Here is a 19,792-nt window from a genome sequence, read left to right as displayed (position 1 = left end):
TGCGCGGGGGTGGTGCTGGCTTTTCAGGTTAAGGAAGTCATGACATGCCCCTCCAGCAGGCCCATAAATCAGTCGGCTCAACCTCACTAAGGATAGCTCCTGGGAAAGAGAGAGAGACATGGGGCACACACACACACACAGGCACGAGCACCAGCGAGTTCAGCACACACGCACACAAAGTCACGTACACATACACAATGGCCTGCATGCCCCCACACACACACACACACACACACACACACACACACACACACACACAGCAGGAGTGCACACTTTTTTATGTAAACGGCTGTGGCCTCAGGCCTTACATGCCACACCTTCCACTATGTGGTTGAGTGTATGTGTTTGTGTGTTTAAGGTGTGAATGTTGTTATCAAGGAATTATAATTGTATCTTCAAAACAGCACATCCGGTTTCAACTGAATTTGACTTTACACCTTGAAAACGTGTGACCTTTTGTGATTTAATAAAAAAGCAATGTGGTTAATTGGTCACTTTGATTTAACCAATGTGGGTGGGGTCTCAGACTGGGTGGGGTCTCAGACTTGTTGCATCTATGCAGTAATCTCATTTGGTCAGTAGGCTTTCAAATTGAAGTTATGGGAGTAAAAAAAATAATAGAGGAAGCGTTTGGAACATGAGGAAGGTGTAGTTGAACAACGCCGTGTGCCTTGAAATTCATTTCTCTTGGGGAGTTATAGAGGATAAGTAGCCTTGAAATACTGTAAGGAGCTTCTTGCATACGTCACACTTCAGTGAGTGGAAACACATAAACAGCAAAAATAGGACACACAGACATCTGATTAGCCGTTTATGGCCAGTGGATGTTTTTGTGCAACACGCTTTTTGTTCTCTATAATAAGAAAATGAATTGCCTTGCTGTAGCTTGTAGATAACATTGCTTCATTGCTACATGGTAAAGCATAATAATCAATCACCTTGTTTAACTCATGAGCCTGCAATGGCTTATAAATGCAAGGGAGAGTGGAGGAATGTCAACAGCTCTTTATAATCATCATATGAGTACACAATGACCTGGTACTTGTACAGAAAGCACCTGCGCCAACTGCTGTACAAATTGTACAAATTGAGGTAGTTAACCTTTAGATTTGGAAGAAAGTTTTTTGCATTCAAAAGATTTCTAGTAACCTACATCAGCAATACTATGCAAAACAATAGAGGCTCTAAACCATATACACTCCATCACTACAACTTTCTAAATTAAACTTTGGAAGCAAAATCCCCAAAACGTTCTCTGGATAATTGCCATAAGGTAGTACCTCATGTAACTGAGAGCTTTATGGAGACTTCTCAATCCATGAATCATTTATGGAACATCTTAGTCATACTATTGCTTTGCAGAGTACCTACAGTCAGATCATCCCCTAATCCTTGCTAAGTGCAATGCAAAACCACAAGTGATGACTCAACACTAAATATACTAATCTGAGATGTCTAGTTCCAAGAGGTTACGACATGCAAATGCTTCTGCATGTGTCAGAAAACATGGAATATGGAGCTACAAATAGGAATTTCCCAAGTCGATATGCAAGATTGATATCCAGGCCTCTTATGTCGGAAATTATGAATAGATGTAGTAGTATTAGTAGTAGTAGTAGTAGTATTAAATTACTGAGATTGATCTGGAAATTATAAACAACTTAATTACCACAGCAGTGCGTGTGAGTGAGTGAGTGTGTGTATGCCTTCCTGTCAAGTGAGATTAAAGCTGACAGCAGCTCAAAGTAAATCTTGTATTGAACTTGAAACTTAAAGGTTGTCTGTGAAGACAAACTAAAGATGTCAGGCAGTCTGATTTATTTTCAGTCTACTTCTAAGAATTAATTGAAAACACTTTTTATGAGAACCTATTTGTTACACACCCTTGAATTTTACAAGTTGAGACAGCTAAAGCCCATTTTACAGTATGAGGAGGTAGACTAACCGTTTTATAGATAATATGACTCTGGCTGGTAGTAAATTAAAAACTTGCTCTGACAACCATAAATGGAAGAGTTTCTGTTGTTTAAGCATGTTTGGGGTTTTGTGTCCATCTGCACCCATCTGTAAAAGCAAGTGCCGAGAAGAAAAGAAGAGGGAGGCTGTTAGAGCTACGGCTAACTAACTCAAATTTACCTTGGTTGTATGTCACGATGGGGCATAACTCTTTGGGTTATCTACAGCCAACAGTCTGAGAGCTGAAGAAAACTTGAGTATTGCTAACAATGCAGGTTGTCATCAAGTACAAAAACCTTGCTTGTGGAGTGAAAGGGAAAAGAGTCTCTCTTCTTTTTAGCCAACTAAATTGCTGTGCAGTGTGCAGTCCTGCCTGACCAATATACTTTCAGAATTAGAAATGCAGCAATTACTCTATATCCACGGTCAGTATGCTGGTGTATTGGGGCACACATCAGACCTTGCACAGTGAGAAAACATGAAAGAGCAGCGCCTGACCCTCATTACATCATTGAGGTGCCCTTGGGCCAGACACTTAACCCCCATCTGCACCAGTGGGCCTGAACTGGGCAGCATCCAAGTGTGAATGTGTGTACATTTGGAGGAAGGTGTTGCCTGAAAAGAGCATTCATGCTCTGTGTTTCTGGCCTGGATACATGGATGTTGAAAGAAAATCAGCAACACTACATATGCTACCAATAATGAACCAGTGAAACCTAAAATTTGGGTTTTTGGTGCAGTTAACCATGATTATACTTTTAGATTTTCCACAATCATTATTATGTATTATGGATGCTAGGGGTGTGCAAAAAAATCGATTCACATTCGTATCGCGATTCAAGCTCTACCGATTCAAAATCGATTCATAAAATTCCAAAAATCGATTCATATTTTTTTATTGTATGTCTACTGCAATCACATGGGAAAAGTAACTACATTTACATACTGTGAATCGGGTTTTTTTAAGATTATGTTTTTGGGCATTTTCAGCCTTTATTTGGATAGGACAGCAGAAGACATGAAAGGGGAGACATGCAGCAACGGGCCGCAGGTCGGAGTCGAACCCTGGCCCGCTGCGTCGAGGAGTAAACCTCTATATATGGGCGCCCGCTCAACCAACTGAGCTATCCGGGCGCCCGTGAATTTATTTATTTATTTATTTTTTATCGAAAATCGATTATGAATCGAATCTTGAGCCTAAAAATCAATATTGAATCGAATCGTGACATTTTCTGAATCGTGCACCCCTAATGGATGCTATAAGCATCATTAATATAACATTTTAACCCATATTCATCAATGTGGCATGTCTGAGCTACTTGTTTTAGACATTGGATGGAACTATTCTGTAGACATTTCACATCACTGTCCTGTTCGCAGATGAATGTATCAAATATTGTTAAATGTACCCTCTTCTAATAATGCCATTCCTACCTCCATTATTTAGTGCTTGTGAAACCACCAATCCATGTATTAAATCCATGGATCATTTTGAATATTAAAGGATGACAGTAGAGCCAAAGAAATCCACTATCAGCTCTATTTAACAACTCCCTGCCAACTCAGTCAAAACAGCAGACAAAACAAAAATCAATGGATATGATGGATGATTGCAAGGAGGCTGAAAACAACACTACTTCAAGTTTCAAGGACAGGAGCAACCAGAAACAACAACAAAAACTAAACTGAGGACTTCATCAGATCCAACAGACAATAGCTGCCAGCATAGTTTAGTTTGTTGATACAGCCAAATGCAGAACTGTGTCGGGATGAATTCAAAAAGCACAGAAAAACCTGGAGTCAGTTCAAGATTCAAGTGATGCCACAAAAGCCTTGCTCAGATTTCCACCTGAGGGAGGCGATAAATCTTGAGTTTTTGTACTCAGTTGAGGCAATGACTGAGCCAGAGGTCAAACCAGTAAGACAGATGAAAACAAGAGATTGTCTAGAGGCCCATTAAAGGAAAATTGCTGAGGAGGGACAGAGACATCCATGTCCTGCCTTTGTGGGAGCAATGGAAGCGAATGTGAGTGTGAGTGTGAGTGTGAGTGTGTGTGTGTGTGTGTGTGTGTGTGTGTGTGTGTGTGTGTGTGTGTGTGTGTGTGTGTGTGTTTATAAGAGTGCAATATGTGCGGGAGGTTTAGAGGTATCCGTGAATCGCTGATGATATGACTGGGTCAGTATATCAAGGTATACATACTGATATCTGGTAGTCATCCAAGTTCCAGAAACATCCATCTGAGGTCTGACAGTCATACAAACATTTTTACAAAATTCCTTTCTCTGGTAAGAAGGTCTATGAGGAGAGGAAAACAGCTGCCACATGTTTTGCTCTCTCCACATTTTTCATCATTTCTCCTCTTTCTGCACATTCTTTGTTCTTTTCTCACTTAGCCACAGAATGAATGTGCGCAGTGAGAAAGTCGTGTGGAGAATGTGGTTCGGCTGAATTCTTATGTTAGCACACAGCTATTGTTGTCCCTTCCTGGAAATCCCAGCAAGTGGCTGTCTCAACATGCACACATTTGAGCGGAAAGAAAACATTTAAAAATCACCTCTCTCTTTATTGGACATCTAAGGTGTGTTTTTAAATCACTTATGGGCTTGTATAATTTGTGGGGGCAAAATCACTGCTATTGAAAATGTTTTCAAAGCAGTCTTTCATGTCACACAGGTCATTTTTGCTCTGCTGCACCTGTCATGTCATGTCGACATTAGGCCATCTGAGCCTCTTCATCAATTCCTAGCTTAGAAACATATGGCCATATCAAACAGCATACTAATGAATAGTCCACTGGGACATGCACTATGAAATCATAGCAAAGACACCAAATCAATTACTTGTCACTTAACCTGCAATTACTGAAGGTGTGAAGGTATACAGAGGTTGCTGGGTGACACAAAATAGAGATATTAGAAAACTGAAAACCTGCCATCTACCTGCCATCATCTTCTGGGCCTCATATGGCTCCATGTAGCCATCATTCTCGGTCGTCACTTTTTCCGTACTGGTCTGAGTGCCACCAGCCTGCTCAGCATCGAAAGGGTCGGCATAGTCTTCAAGGATAATGAGCTGCAGAAGAAATGAAAAACAAGGAAAAGTGAGATAGAGGGAGGGGAAAAAAGCAAGAGGGGAATTCATTTTGCTGCTCTGTTGAACAATACAACATGGGTAGGTGTCAGGAGAGTTGCATTACAGATACTGGTGCGGCCCAGGACAGGACCAAGTGATATCCACTGAGGCAGGCCGAGAGATAAAGGGAGAAACACATACATAAATAACACCTCACCTCTGTATGCCTCAGCACACCACCACAATGCGTCAGCTTTTAGCCTTACAGCACGCTCTTTGCTACCGCTGGTCTGCCTAATTACATGATAGTCCAGTGACAGGCCTACATTTCAAAAGTAGAGGAAAGAAGACCACAACTGCTCAACTTTCTTAAGAGAAACAATTTGGCTGATTTATGCCGAACTGGCAGTGAGCCACGGCTAATTGCAGTCTTTCTCTTTTGCTGAGCATTTTGTGCAGTAGATGGCAATTAGGTGGACGTCCCAAGACCCAGAAATACAGCTCAAACCTTCAGGGAGCAGAGCAACAGCCCGCATCTATAGTGCCTTTGGGGGATATCTGTTTCCTTGAAATGTTTGCTTCATCTACCAGGACACCGCTTCAAAAGTAAAGATCTACCCTTTGAAAAGGAAATAGCAAGTAAGCCATCCATCCTCTTGGACATTGGATCTAATGAGGGGGTGTGACTGCAGGGGTTTGGGCCTGCTGTTAGAAAACTGACTTTTTCTTTGCTGAGGCTCCTGAGAGTCTAGTCCTGCCAATCAGTTGGGACAAGGAGAATGTTCTGTAATTAAAAAAATGTTTAATTCTATTTTATTTGTAGTATCAAGACCACACTCTATAATTTACAAAGACCCAACAATATCCCACGGGCAAGCAACTTGGAAATATTTTAGTTAAAGATTTCAAACAAATAAGAAAATGCGTATGCATACACCTAAGCAAGCATGTAAACACGTACATGACTGGCACTACACCCTATGAGTCATGTGTGAGAGGAAGGGATTTAGTTTCATAATAAACAAGCTCATCACTCATCTGGTGGACGGGGCTGGGCGGGGCAGGCTGGAGGTGGACCGAGCCTCGTGCACGCCGTGCTGTGCCTCCACCTAGCCAGCTTTCCTGAGACCAACCACTTTCCATCTTTGCCACAGAGGGAGCACACTTCCCAGAAGCACACCCCATATGCAGGCCACCCGTGAGAAGGCCACAGAGCGACACACACACACACACACACACACACACACACACACACCTGCCAAGCCTCAGGAAAGCAAGCAAAATGTACAAGTGTATCGAAAATCTGGGATTTATGTTCGGCTGGGAAAGCACCAACATTTTTACAGTACTGATCGAGGTCAATTGTCATTTAACGCACTTCTTTTTTTCTTTTTTTTTTTACTTCTTGGGAAATTTCAAGTGTTAAATGCTTAAACGTTCACTAGGGATAATTTGTAAGCCGCTTAGTGACAGAGAAATGCTGGCAGGTATATTCCTGTACAGATCATCTCCACTATACATGGATTAGGCAATAATAGCAAGGAAAGTAAGTACCACGGATGTGTTTCATAGCAGCTACTGTGTGTTAAATCCAACTTCTTCAATATTCCCTTTCCATTTGTTTTGGGGAAAATAACTAGGACTTTTTTCTGCCACGGCATAATTATGGGTTACTCGAATGTTTTGCTTCTGTGAATTCAAGCAGAGGGAAAAATCCAATACAAACACTGTCCTAGTTTGTTTTTGTGGCACAGAAATATACATAATTCACCCAAGTTTAATTAAGATTCAGCCATTCAAATAAGCAGCATATTTGCAGCCCCAGAGATCCCAAAACTCTGCATATATTGTATTACAGCCACAGTGTCATTACCATCTCACACCTTGTTGTTGTACTCAGCCATCAGTAATCAGCATGTGCCAAACCAACCTCAGATACAGTCACTGCAAACACAGCCCAAACCTAAGAATAAGTTACCCTCACTAAAGAAAACACATGAATCACCTAAATAGGAGGGATGAAGGCCAGTGCCCATTTTGACTGCGGTCCACATACTGTAACAGAGTGGCTCGAGGTTTGAGACCATAGCCCACAAACGTGATAAAACACTCCAAATGCTGCATCTTAAACTCTCTCCAGCAGCTTCAGATGACAGAGGTAGTTTAGATATTTGCCCACTATGAGGTTTTAGCAGCGCTCACACCTTAAACTTCCAACAACCACTTCATGTACCTTCATGAGCCAAAGGATGTTTGGGCATGTTTCAGGAAATAACGGCAATCACTTATTGAGTTATGTGTGGACCCACTCCAAACACATGACATCATCTTTTTTCTTTTCTGTTGACATAATGTAGGAAAAAAAGGGCAGGGTATGTGATGAAAAATTCTGATATTAATTTGGGATTAAATTCAATCATGGATACAAACCAAAGCTTGGATTCCAGACGCAACAATACATTTTTAGTTTGGTCCTGATATGCAACAGCTTTGCTTTTGGTCACTATTGTGGTTAACATTTATGGCTTGGAAATTTTGGATTGGTAATGTCAATATTAGCATGGCACTAGAAGGCAGATATGGTAAAGATAAAGTAGGTATGTGCCTTTTTGCTGTGCCAAACAATCAAAATCAGGCTAAATCAAAATATAATAGGCATGCTAGAACTCTGGAAGGAAAACAGGAATTGGCAATCAGCCACAAGTGGCTCTTGGTTGTTTTGCTGTCTTAAAAAGACCTCTGCAGAGGCTGAGCCAATATTTGGAATAATCTTTTTGATCGTTAAACCTCAAAATTCAACAATATTCAACAAATGGGGAATTTAATTTTCTTTCACCCACACTTAAGATTTTCTTTTCGGTATTTTTTTTTTTTTTCCAACCTGGTTTCCAACCCTATTTATATATGTCTATAAGTGACTAATGGGAACATCAATCTTTCACATTAGTCCAGTATTAAGCAAGATCGTCATGGAAAGGATTCCTACGTGAGCGACCTTTCTGTTAAAGAGTAAGAAAGTAATACTTTTTTTAAACATAAAAACAATACCTGAAAATGACTGTTTATTTCAATGGAGTCTGGTGGGTTAAGCAATAGCGGAGCTGTTCCTTCTTTAAAAAGATTTTACTGTTTTAAAAAAAGGTCTATTTCCGTAGAGATCCTTTCCATAATGTTCTCAGACACTTACAGTATAATAACAATCTGAGCCTGACAGTGGCAAAAACAGCACTTTTAGTGGACGAAATTGACGATGCACATTTGCCCTATAGGATTACATTGCAGCCCGGTTCGCGGCTGCCGGTCACAGCATTTTCGCTTAATACTGAACAAATTTCAAAGATTGTTGTTCCCATTAGTCACTTACACCCAAAAACATAGGATAATAATAATAAGGTCCAGGTTGAAAAAAAAAAAAATGAAGTTACCCTTTATTAAATCCCTGCCGCCAAGATGCTCCTCCATCGGTCACGGATCATGGAAAGTGAAACTTAAATTTGTAATGGGGTGGTTGGATGTATTCACGCACTTTTAAAAGCTTCTTTATTTTCACATTTTTATTTACAGCATCATATGTTGATATTTATATCATAATAGGCTGCATATTAACTTATTGGGAGAAAACAGGCAGGTCTATGTAAAAATCTGACATTGAGCACGGGTCCCCATATAGCCAAGATGGCATGATCCTCGTTTCATAACGCCTCTGCGAAGACTCTACTGTAAGATTGGCAGTCGAATCAGGCTCCTTCCATCGAAGCATCAAATATTCGACTATTCAGAGTCACCCCTAGTATCTACAATCAATATTTCTCACTTCAAATTCTGTTGGTCTGATTTAAGGAATACATCTACAGCTGCTAACAATGTGAACATCTTAATTATGGCCCCGGTGTCCACATATACTTAAATAAGGTTGCTTGTCATCCAAAAGCTAAGACTACAAAAAAGGATTTACATTTTTCAGGCATGTGTATATTTAGCTCCGAGTTGAGCAGTAAAAGCTCTTTTCAGCACCTGGCTCATGTTCTTGTTTCAGTCAGCAGGGACGGACAAGTTTTCTTTTCTCATAAAATGCTAAGTTTAAGCTGATGACAAACCAGTTAGCAGCCTGACTACCGTTGAATAAAAATGAAACAGAAAGAAGTTGGTCTTGCTATCTCACTTTCATTTATAATTATTGAGCAAATGTGTTACAAAATATGTCATTATTATGGTAGAAATGGTGATGACTGTTTGTTTGTTTGAGAGGTATCTTTTTTATTAAGGGGGAATTTCTCAGCCGCACGGTCATTATCAGCTCCACCCTGTGTGTCACATACATACCTTTACAATCCAGTACTGTGTACAACTACAGTGTTCTATTGTAGCCCATTAGCAGGCCGCAATGTTATTAATTTTAGCCTACACAGATCCTTGCTGGGCATCTGGAGATTTGAAGCATCGACTATTTCGATCAACAGACTGCCTCTGTAAGGCGCCATCACCCAGCCCCTGCAGCCTAGTTCATGTTTGAGGGGAGGAGGTGGTAATATTTCCAAATTGTTCCAATGTGTCCTTCCTGTCCCACTGCACTAATGACTACTCGACAGCGGGAGGAGCGTGGGGGTTGTAAGGAGAGGGGATGCTAGAGAGCGGCAGCGTCGCCTGGGGACACACCATCTGCCTTGTGGCATGCCAGGGTGTGTCACTACTGCAGCCAAGCCACCCTTGTCATGAAAGCAAAATTCCCCCTCAGCACAAGACTGCAGTGCCTCAATATATCAGGTCTTTGCTAAGTCGCGCTGTAAGCCTATATGAATCTCACAAAGCCACCACACAGGCTTAGGCCATGTCCCCCTGGTAGCTCGGTCCTTTACTTGTCTGCAGCATAGAGAGAGAACTCACTCAATTATTTTCATTCCACAGCTTAGATCCCAGGTTGGCCATGTCTTACACCTGCCAGAGGTCTGGCAGCTCGCAACAAAGAGAGCAACAGACTTCTTGAAATGCACTGCAGCTCTCAGGCGATGAAGCTGACTTCAAATCAGTCGGAACAGAGGGGGAACATTAACAAAGAAGGCAGACTATAAAAGACACCTGCCACTTTGGCTCAATGCTAGATCTTGACGATGCTGGGGCTTGTAGGATTACAATCCAGTTGGGAGAAAGTGAGAAAATATGGGCTACAATTCTCCTCCTGCACTCTTCATGGAGAGAGAATAGGTTTGGCCTGGATCCTCAGATAATCAGGAGCAAAAGAAGGTAAAAAAAATAAATAAATCAGAAACTCCATTAGTTGAAATTTGAGGGAGGATGGCTGGACATTTGTTTATAATAATTTGAAAAAAGGCTGCTAAAATTCTCTTTGTCTGCATTTTGACTTGAGCAAGCTACATGACTGGAGTTGGCATTTTAAAACTGTTACAACCAGAAGCAAATGCAATATATGTAACAGCAGACTGATGATTTTACCAGGCTATAACCAGATAAACACCTTTTTTAAAGACTGATCTCACTCTCGCTGATTGAGTTCAGTAGGAATATGATATTAATGTCATGACTGGTCTGACTGGTCCAGGAAGGATTGAATGCGTCACAGGCTAGTCAAGGTTGAAGCCCCCCTGAGACTGCCAGGAAAGTCAGCAGGCTGTAGAGTGAGGGAGGAGGGAAAGAAAAGAAAGAGAGAGGACTGACGTGTGTGATTTATGTCTCACGCCACGAGGGATTTCAGCCACTGATAACCTAATACAACTCAGTGCTTAGCAGCTCAATTGCATTAAAGCATTTCAAAAGGCTTTTTGTTGCTGCCATTGCTCTTTTGTTCTTCAGTGTAACGAAAAAGAAAGCATGTCACCATTGTGAGGACAGAAAGCCACTCTAAAGAAGAGAGGAAGGGAGAAAAGAGAAAGAACACAGAAACAAAAGATGATGGGGCATTATTTAAAAAAAATCTTTTTTTTACAGAAGAAAGCTGCCATGCATAAAGTATGTTTACTCCTGTTGGATGGAAAACTGTTCAAATGTTCATGTAAAAGCCAGACTCAGCAAGCTGAGCCTCATTGCAGTGACTCTGCTGATAGCTCCTCCACCTTATCTTTGTCTGTAAACATAGGATGAATGCTGTGTGTGTAGTGTGCAGTCATCCTAACATAACTTGACCACAATTTTCTAGAAAGAATGTACTGGAAAGAAGCACTCCCTCAAGGCAATTTATTTAAGCAAAGATGATCACAGCTTCTTTGTTGACATAATGCAGTTACTATCAATAAGATATGTTCATGTTTCTAAGAAGGCCTGCTGGGTGTTATATCTACCAAACAGATTAGAATGATGGGAAATTGTTTGCCTCAAGGAGAGACAGTGCAGGAGTGCATTTCCCACCATACATGCCTGACATTAATTACACTTTATTGAAATGTTTCCAAAGAAACAAGGTTGCTGCTTGAGCTCCTGCGTCTCTGTGAGCTTGGAAGAGTGGTGTGCCTCCTCTAAAGGCCTACTTAGGAGTCTGCAGAGGCAGCTAATCAAATTACTATATTTGCTATTTACTATATTTGCTTTTCACAATCAGTCACAAGCTACTGCAGTCCGCGCATCAATGAAGAGCACTTCACTTGAGATAAACAAACATTCTGTTTATTTCCAGGTATATTCATTAGCTTTTCTTTTAATCTAATTGGAGAATCATTCAAGAGCAGCTTTAGTAAGCATGAATTCACGGACAACAAGATAAAAGCATGCCCGCCCCACACCTCTTCAGTACATGTATAACCTGATCAGTAGTTGAAAAACATTCATTGGCTTATAAAAAAAAAAAAAAAACATTCTTTCTATATTCCTTTACTACCACTCAGCCTAAAAAGTGAATTTTCTTGTGACCATAACAGCTACCATTAGCAAGCTCAGGATTTATAGAGTTTATGTGTGACATACTGTATACTTTGTTGTATATTTTTTAAGAATTAGATTTTGCATTCCCTATGCACATCAACGTGCTCAGCCATAAGTTTCACATGTGTCTCCCTCAGCGACATCTGTGCTGTTCAAAGAAACGGCTCACTTCTGGCTGCCGACTTATTTATTACACACCATCCCCTTTAAGATTCAGACCACATTAAATGTTGGTTCTTCAGATCTCTGCACTCTTAACCATGTGAGGTGAATTTTGCACAGCAGTCAGGGTGAAGCTGGTTCTTTTGGCACAACTGATTTAGCCTGTTGTTGATCATGGTTTGCATAGGAATGCTTCCAGATGCAGCAACAGCGACACTGATAACATGCACCACACTTCTGGGAAAAACATCAGAACAGCATTTAATGGTAAGGGGTGTTAAAACACACTGTGTACACCTGGATAGTCCCCACTTCACCACTGCAAGTATGGGTTACCGTGCATTATGAGGCTTTTATAGCACCTACGTATAGTCCAGTATACTGTGGGTCATAACACTGCACATATGCATTCACACATCAGGTATGTGTGTGCATAAGACGCACAAATACAAACACACACATGGGAAAAGGAGTGGACTAGGTCTCAATCAGGGCTGAAGTAGTATGTCTAGTGTTCATTATCAGTGCTCATTCAAATCAGACTTCCAAAGACATTCAGTCTGTACAAATTATTACTCGAGAGGTCCCAGGCAATCACGAAGAACTCCTCGAAATTTTACTTCAGAGTTTAAAAAAATCCAAAGACCTGTAAAAAGTGACATATCATTTTCTGTCATTTTAACTTGAAAGACAACATGGCAGTCTTTCTTATTGGAAAACTAATGTATAACGTCAAATCTCTTGTCTCTTACAATAACGAGTAAAAATTGATTAAATCATCAGTCATAAAGTCATGACAGCATCACGTTAAAAGGACTAAAAGCTCCTAGGGGTGGGAATCACCAGAGGCCTCACAATACGATATCATCACGATACTTATGTCCCGATACGATATAATTGCGATTTTAAACATATTGCAATATTCTGCAATATATTGCAATTTATTATCTTTTTTTCCAGCTTCAAATTTTTCCCCAATTTCAAATGATGTCCCTAAAAGGACACTTTGTCAACAAAGAAAAAAATACATTTCTCCGTTTGTTCATCTCACTTCAATTTATTGCTGCAAAATGTGATTGTCAAGCAGACAAACTGACCAACACATAATAAAAGATCAATACTTGGCGTCTGTGTATTGCCACGGAAAATATCGCAATACTATGCTGTATCGATTTTTTCCCCCAACCCTAAAAGCTACTAAGGCTAAAGGATTTCCTACAAGAAAACTACCTGTGTCTACAACCATCTTTAACATCCCTGAGCAGTATTCTGTCCAGAGACAACTGGATTCACTAACATCACATCTTTTGCCTCTCTCATCCCTTTGGTATCCTTTGGTAACCATCAATATGCCATTTAACAGAATCCTCCAGCATAGTTTTTGGAGTTAGCATTTGTAGTGAAGATGCCTTATGTGAATGTTATTATCTGCCCCAAAGCATCTTAAAAAGCCATTAAGAGTACATTTTAGCATCCCAGAATACCCCAATACCCAATTTCAGCCCTCAAGACACAGAATGCAAACATTATGAAACACACTAATACTAATAGGTTTTAAAACTGTTAATAGGCATTTAGGTGTCTTTTCTGTACTGTTTGGTGTCCACAAAATTAACTTGTTGCATTGCTGTTGCAAAAGCTTGTTTTGAATAATAATAATCAACTACAATTAACAGCAATCAAGGGTGTCCACTGAAAAAAATAATTCAGGATTTGTTATGCTGAAATTTGACCTGAAAGATGATTGTAAACAATGTGTCATTGGGATCCCTCAAACAAACAGGCTAAACTGCACTTGGAGAAAACGTTAAGTCCTGCATCCCCATCCATTCCTTTCTATACTTGAACAAATCGCCTAGCTGCTTTCACAATTATAAGTAGCTAAATAACCTTACTTTTCAATAAATTCCTACGCTAGCTGCCCTCCTCTCCTGATTAATGAATGTATCTTCCTTTAGCACCCAAGGCAGCGAAGCACAAAAAGCACCCCAACTTGTCCTTAAGGACCTTCTTCATTGGAACACACTCCACACAGCCATTTACACCTCCAGTGGAGAAAGGGGTGGAGGCCGTGGGTTGCACCCTATGAAGGTGCTCTTAATATGCGACAGATATTCAAGATTAAGTACTTCACGACGCGCTTGACAAAATCCAATTTCCTTCCTCTGCCCCCCCATCCCTCCGTGATAGAGTTATTAGCAGTGTTTCTGCTACATACAGCAGCACAAGAGTCTATAATAATTCATAATACACAATGGAATGTTGGTATTTTATAAAATATGATAATCCCATGCCCCTGTGAATGAGCGATTTGTCCTCAACATGGGCTACAATAATTTCCCTCATCACTACAGTTACAATTATTATGCACTAATTAGTTTTTTTTATTTGAGGATGAGGAAAAAGGCTGAAAATAGGAATAATAAAGTTGTTTGTCCATCAAACTAGGGCTGCATCTAACAATTATGAAGAAGAAGAAGAAGAAGAAGAAGAAATACTTTATTGATCCCCAAGCGGAAATTAAATCCTTTCACTCTGTTTTTTTTTGTTTTTACATTACACACAGGCCAGATATACACACACACATGCACAAACCTAAATACACATTAATGGAGAGATGTTGAAGGAGGGGGCTGCCAATGGACAGGGGGTTTGGTGTCTTGCTCAAGGGCACCTCAGCAGTTGTGGTGAACTGGCACCTCCCCAGCTACCAGTCCACACCTCTGTATTTGGTCTGTAAGGGGACTTGAACTGGCAACCCTCCGGTTCCCAAGCCAAGTCCCCACAGACTGAGCTACTGCCACCCATTTGTCGATTAATATAAAAAATGTTCACATTAAAAAAAAAAAAAAACTGGAATCAGAAAATTTTGACTTAAAAAAAAAATTATTACTCACAGATGCATAGATTACCAAAATAGTTAACGATGAATGTAATGGTTGACAACTAACGGATTAATCTTCACAGCTCTACATCAAACACACAAGTATGCTGACACATACCGTGGACAATGCAATTCACTCTCATGTGATGCTGTTACCACACACAATCAAAAACACTATTCTTTATCACGGCTCCTATAAGTTAGAAACTGACACAATTAGGAAAGTAGGGCTTCATGAAACAACATGAGGAGATCCACTGGGACGGGGCTTTGACTTTGGGAGAGTGATTTATAAAGCAGGGAGAAAAACAAGCCGCAGTCGGGCCGCAAACAAAGCTACAGATTTTGATGCGAGGATGTCTTGATTGAGGCTGGAAGCTCTGTGGCCTCAGATAGCCTTTGTGTTGTGAGGATGAACGGAGGTCCCTGCACGTCGCCTACACTGACAATAGAGTGAGCGCACAGGGTGGACTCCTATACCACTGCCATTGCTACGTGGCTTCCCACCTCCCAGAGCTGGATAACAAGAGGCTAGAGAGGCTACATTAAGAGGGGTGAGGGACAATCACCAGTCTGTTGCCACAAAGAGCCCTCAGTGGAGCATACAACAGCTATGTGCAGTCACCATTTGTCACTATTTCCCGACATCTAGATTGCTCATGTCGAAACAGCTGAGAACACTAACCCTGGTTTTATTTTAGCAAGCAAGCAGCAGCCAGACTACCCAGCCTACACACAGGGGCGAGCACAAACTTGTCAAGTTAAAAAGGGAATGTCACCAAGTTGTAAACACTTCCTGACAGGAAGGGAGGACTTCCTTAATCCTGGAGCAACCAAGCCATTCCTTATTTTCCACCAAACAACTGCAGATAGTGGCTCTCTTTCTCGACTCACGTTCCTATCACAATAACAGCTCATTTTAAATGTGACACATAAAAACTTTTGGAGTAAATCAAAGCTCTAAGCAGCATTACAACAGACTCAAAATAGTTTAGTGGACTTGTTTCTCATTCACAGAATGAGATGAAATGAAAGTCTGAAATCCCACTTAGAAAAATGGAAGTGTTCAGCTTCCTGGTGGGCACTCAGATCACAGGGCAGCTCTGTTTGCTAGACGGAAGTCTGGCTGCCTCCTGCAGTGTGACACAAAACAACAGCCTGCGCTCACACGCAGGAGATAATAAAAGGCAAATCGCATCTGCGTGACCTCTACAATATACTGTATTTTGATGCAAAAATATTTGGTTACAGATTAAATTTGCATAGTTTGGAGGGCAGAGCTACTGATTTTGCAAAACAGTACAAAAAAAGTCAATGCTTCATGCAGTGAATCTCAGTTTGTCCCTCAGATGGCATGCAAGCTTGGGGCTCAATTTGTTTCCTTTTAAATCGGTGTGTGACGTTCTGCCGTTCGGACTCTCTCCTTCTAGAGCACACACACACACACACACACACACACACACACACACACACACACACACACACACACACACACACACACACACACACACACACACACACACACAGTCATTAAACCAAACAGAGCCATGTGTCGTACAACTCCCCAGCGACCAGAGCTGCAGCACCAGTCTGAGAGCTAATTGTGACCTGGTGGAATCACGTGACTGATGTTCCGGTGCAAAACTGGAAAAAGCTAATCGAGCAACAAACACAACAGACTCCACTGGGACTCTTTAAAGTGGAAAGAAGGCTCCCAGATGGAGGGGAAAAAGAAAATAAGCAAACAATGGCTAAAGGCCATCATTTTCAAGACCTATAACTTTCAAGCACATGTGGTGGGATGGTTGCATACAAAGCCTAACCATGACTAGTTATTACACTCAGTGATGCTGGACTACAGTACCATCAAGTAAATGTAATAGGATTTGTGGATTCCCCAAAATGATATCTTGATGAAAAGCCGAACCTTTCGGTGCTAAATTGAATTACCATTACATTATAGCTTCCAGCATCCTCCGCTACAGGATGACTTCATCCTCCTGCCCCACAGAGGCGGGGCTTAAACATGCACACTGTGAGGCTCTGTGCTCTTTCCTACCGCTCAAAGTGTCCTTCCAGAATTCTTGTTCAGGTCGCAGGAATCCATTGTGGTGCTCTTTAGTCACTGACAATAAAGACATAAAATAGCACTGAGTAGGCGATGAAATATGTTTGGCATATTGTATTCTGAGCATTGGATAACTAAAACAAGAAAATCTTGTAATTTTGCAATAACCGGAGTAACTTCGAGAAAATGCCTTCGATGCTTAAAATCGTGGCATTCTTTGAAAGCTCAATGGGTCAAACTGGAAACAAAAATCTCACAACCATATCTGCTACTTCATGCCAACAATATCACAGTCTAGACTTTACTGTAGCAGTATGAGTCAGAGTAGCTATAGCAACACATTGTCTTAATTTACAAAATTGATTATATTTATCAAAATAATTATCTACTCTGCCCGCCACTGACAGTAACACATTTGTCACGACTAAGCACAATTACGAAAAAGAAAAACAACAGCTCCAAAATCCAAGACATGTATAACACAGCGTTCACACCAATCTGTAGATTATTTCAACCTGGGTATCACATCGGCACAGCAGTGGAAAATTACATAAAATCATAATTGTTAAGGCTATGTATTATTTCTATTATGTATTCATTCTGCTTGGCGGTCTAGGTGTGTACAATACTCTTCATTTTAAATTATCTGAGTAAGAAAATATCCCATTATGTCCAACGATATGACTTTTACTCGGCCAAATAGCACGAATACAGGTTGCACCTCACTGACATCTGGGCCTGTATAAACCTAACCAGCCTCCATCTGATACAGAAAGGGAGAGAACTGCACTTGAAAGGGGTGCTATAACAAAACATGATGGGCTCTGATGTGTTCGTCTATTGTCTGGCTCCCTGACGAAAACCACTCTCACAGACACAGGTGATATTGACGTTTGTGCTTGACATTTCTCCTATCACTGACAGAGAGGAGAACGTAAAAGGCCGGTGGGATACATTTATAAAACTCCCCTGATGTCTGGAGTGCCAGGGTGAAAGACCCAACGAAGATATTTTGGTTGTGGGGAAATTAAGCTGAGCTGAGTTCAGCCATGCTCTCCAGGCATTGTAATAGGCCAGTCAAACCAACCTGATCTACCCACGCTAGGAGACTGTGGCTTGGAAGGTGTGTCTGGTGGTCAGCTCTTTCGCATGCTGCAGTGCACCATCTCAAGTTCAATCTGCTCATTACACATCCAATTGGACTCAAAGGATAAAACAAGGGATGCCGACAACTTTTCCACAATAAATTAAGCCAGACTCAACCTGTAGTGGACATTCTTTGCATTTGTATGGACTGCTATTTATTGTATTTGACATATTGTATTTACTATGAAATACAATGCCTGATATTTACCCCAAGACTGGCAACTACTTCTGACTACTACTTTGAGGTTGTTAAATCAGTCATGTTTTAAATGATATGATTATTATTTTAATCCACATATAGAGGGTTGAATATATTGAAGTTGATCGGTGTATGTTTAAATCAGAGTTTACATTCACCAACTTCAATATACACAGCCTCCCCCCAAGTCACTGTGCTAGGCCAAGAGATGGCCTAGCACATTAAAGCCTATGAAACCACAATTTGTAATTTGTACACATATTTTTTAAATGGATTTGGCTTTTAGGACTAAATGTATGAGTCATGAGATAAAATAAAATGTGCTTTCTAAATGGCCCCATCAGTTCTTCTTTGACCTACTGTAAGGCCTACCTTTCCCCCAAATTTCACTGAAATCTGTTGACTCAATTTTAAAATATCTTTCTAGCAAAAAAACACACATCCATACAGGATCAAAAACATAACCTTCTTGTATGGGATACCAATGGTTTTCCACTTCCAGCATACTCTTTTGAAATACTGAGCCAGGTCTTGTAAAAAGGCGAATGGAAGGGATGTAGCAAAATAAGCACAGAGGAAATCTGTCGATCCAGATGCCTCTCTTGGCTGTACTACAACTGTTGGCTCCTGATCCCAAATTCTATAGATAGATATGCAAGCTGGCACGTAGGATCACTGAGTTATAGGGACCCCAAGCCATGGCGAGAGCCAAAGTTAGATTGGAACGGCAGTTTCCAAGGTGCACAGACAGAAACTGATGATTACGGGCTGCACTTCATAAGGATGCCGCAGCCTGTCAGCTCCGCGCTACTGCTTTTTGTTTACAGATTTCCGAGTGGAGCCCGTCATCACTTTTGCGTGTCCTTGAGAGAAGTTAGGTTAGTGCTGAGAAGAGCGATGAGCTGGGAGATGAGGCCTTTAATTAGCTCCAAGGAGGGATGATAACTGATCATCTTCCTCAACTCATTCTACCATGAAGGGCTTGCCACCATAAAAAAACAACAACATCACAATGCCTTGAAAACTCAAAACCACAAGTAACAATCTGCATCAAAATGAAGCTCCATATAAAGTGCAACTCCAAACGCAGACAAAATATCAACTGAATAAATTGACACCTCTTAGATGATGATTGGCACAAAAAACAACACAGGATTGGAACGCTGTGAGATGAAATAGGACACCTGTGAAAATGTAGCAGCACATCATATATTGCAATATATCATAGCATAGTAAAACATATGTATCTTGCTTTTTCCCCCATGAAATCCTGATGAATAGAAATGGACTGGGGGAAATTCACTTGATGCCGCTATTGGCATTTCAGGCATTAGGTAAGCAATGAAATAATTAGCATTCATGAGTCAAGTAATTAAAACATCAATGTAAGCAAGCAGTGCTGTTAAGACACTTGTGTGCTCTTTGCTCAGTCTC

At 40.8% G+C, this 19,792-nt stretch overlaps 1 protein-coding gene across 5 annotated transcripts in view; it reads right to left on the bottom strand.

Moving 5' to 3' along the window:
- The window catches only part of zgc:158464 (uncharacterized protein LOC791139 homolog), a 102,628-nt gene that overhangs the window by 77,937 nt on the left and 4,899 nt on the right, over positions 1-19,792 (bottom strand). For all 5 annotated transcript variants that reach the window (XM_035999308.1, XM_035999310.1, XM_035999309.1 and 2 more), the window contains exon 2: positions 4,897-5,029. In XM_035999308.1, the coding sequence (XP_035855201.1) occupies positions 4,897-5,029 (133 nt within the window). The remainder of the gene's footprint in view (positions 1-4,896; positions 5,030-19,792) is intronic.

Source organism: Sander lucioperca, chromosome 3 (genome assembly GCF_008315115.2).
Source record: "Sander lucioperca isolate FBNREF2018 chromosome 3, SLUC_FBN_1.2, whole genome shotgun sequence".
NCBI lineage: Eukaryota > Metazoa > Chordata > Actinopteri > Perciformes > Percidae > Sander > Sander lucioperca.
Note: the sequence above shows the minus strand (reverse complement) of the source record. Positions and strands in the feature narration are given on the sequence as shown.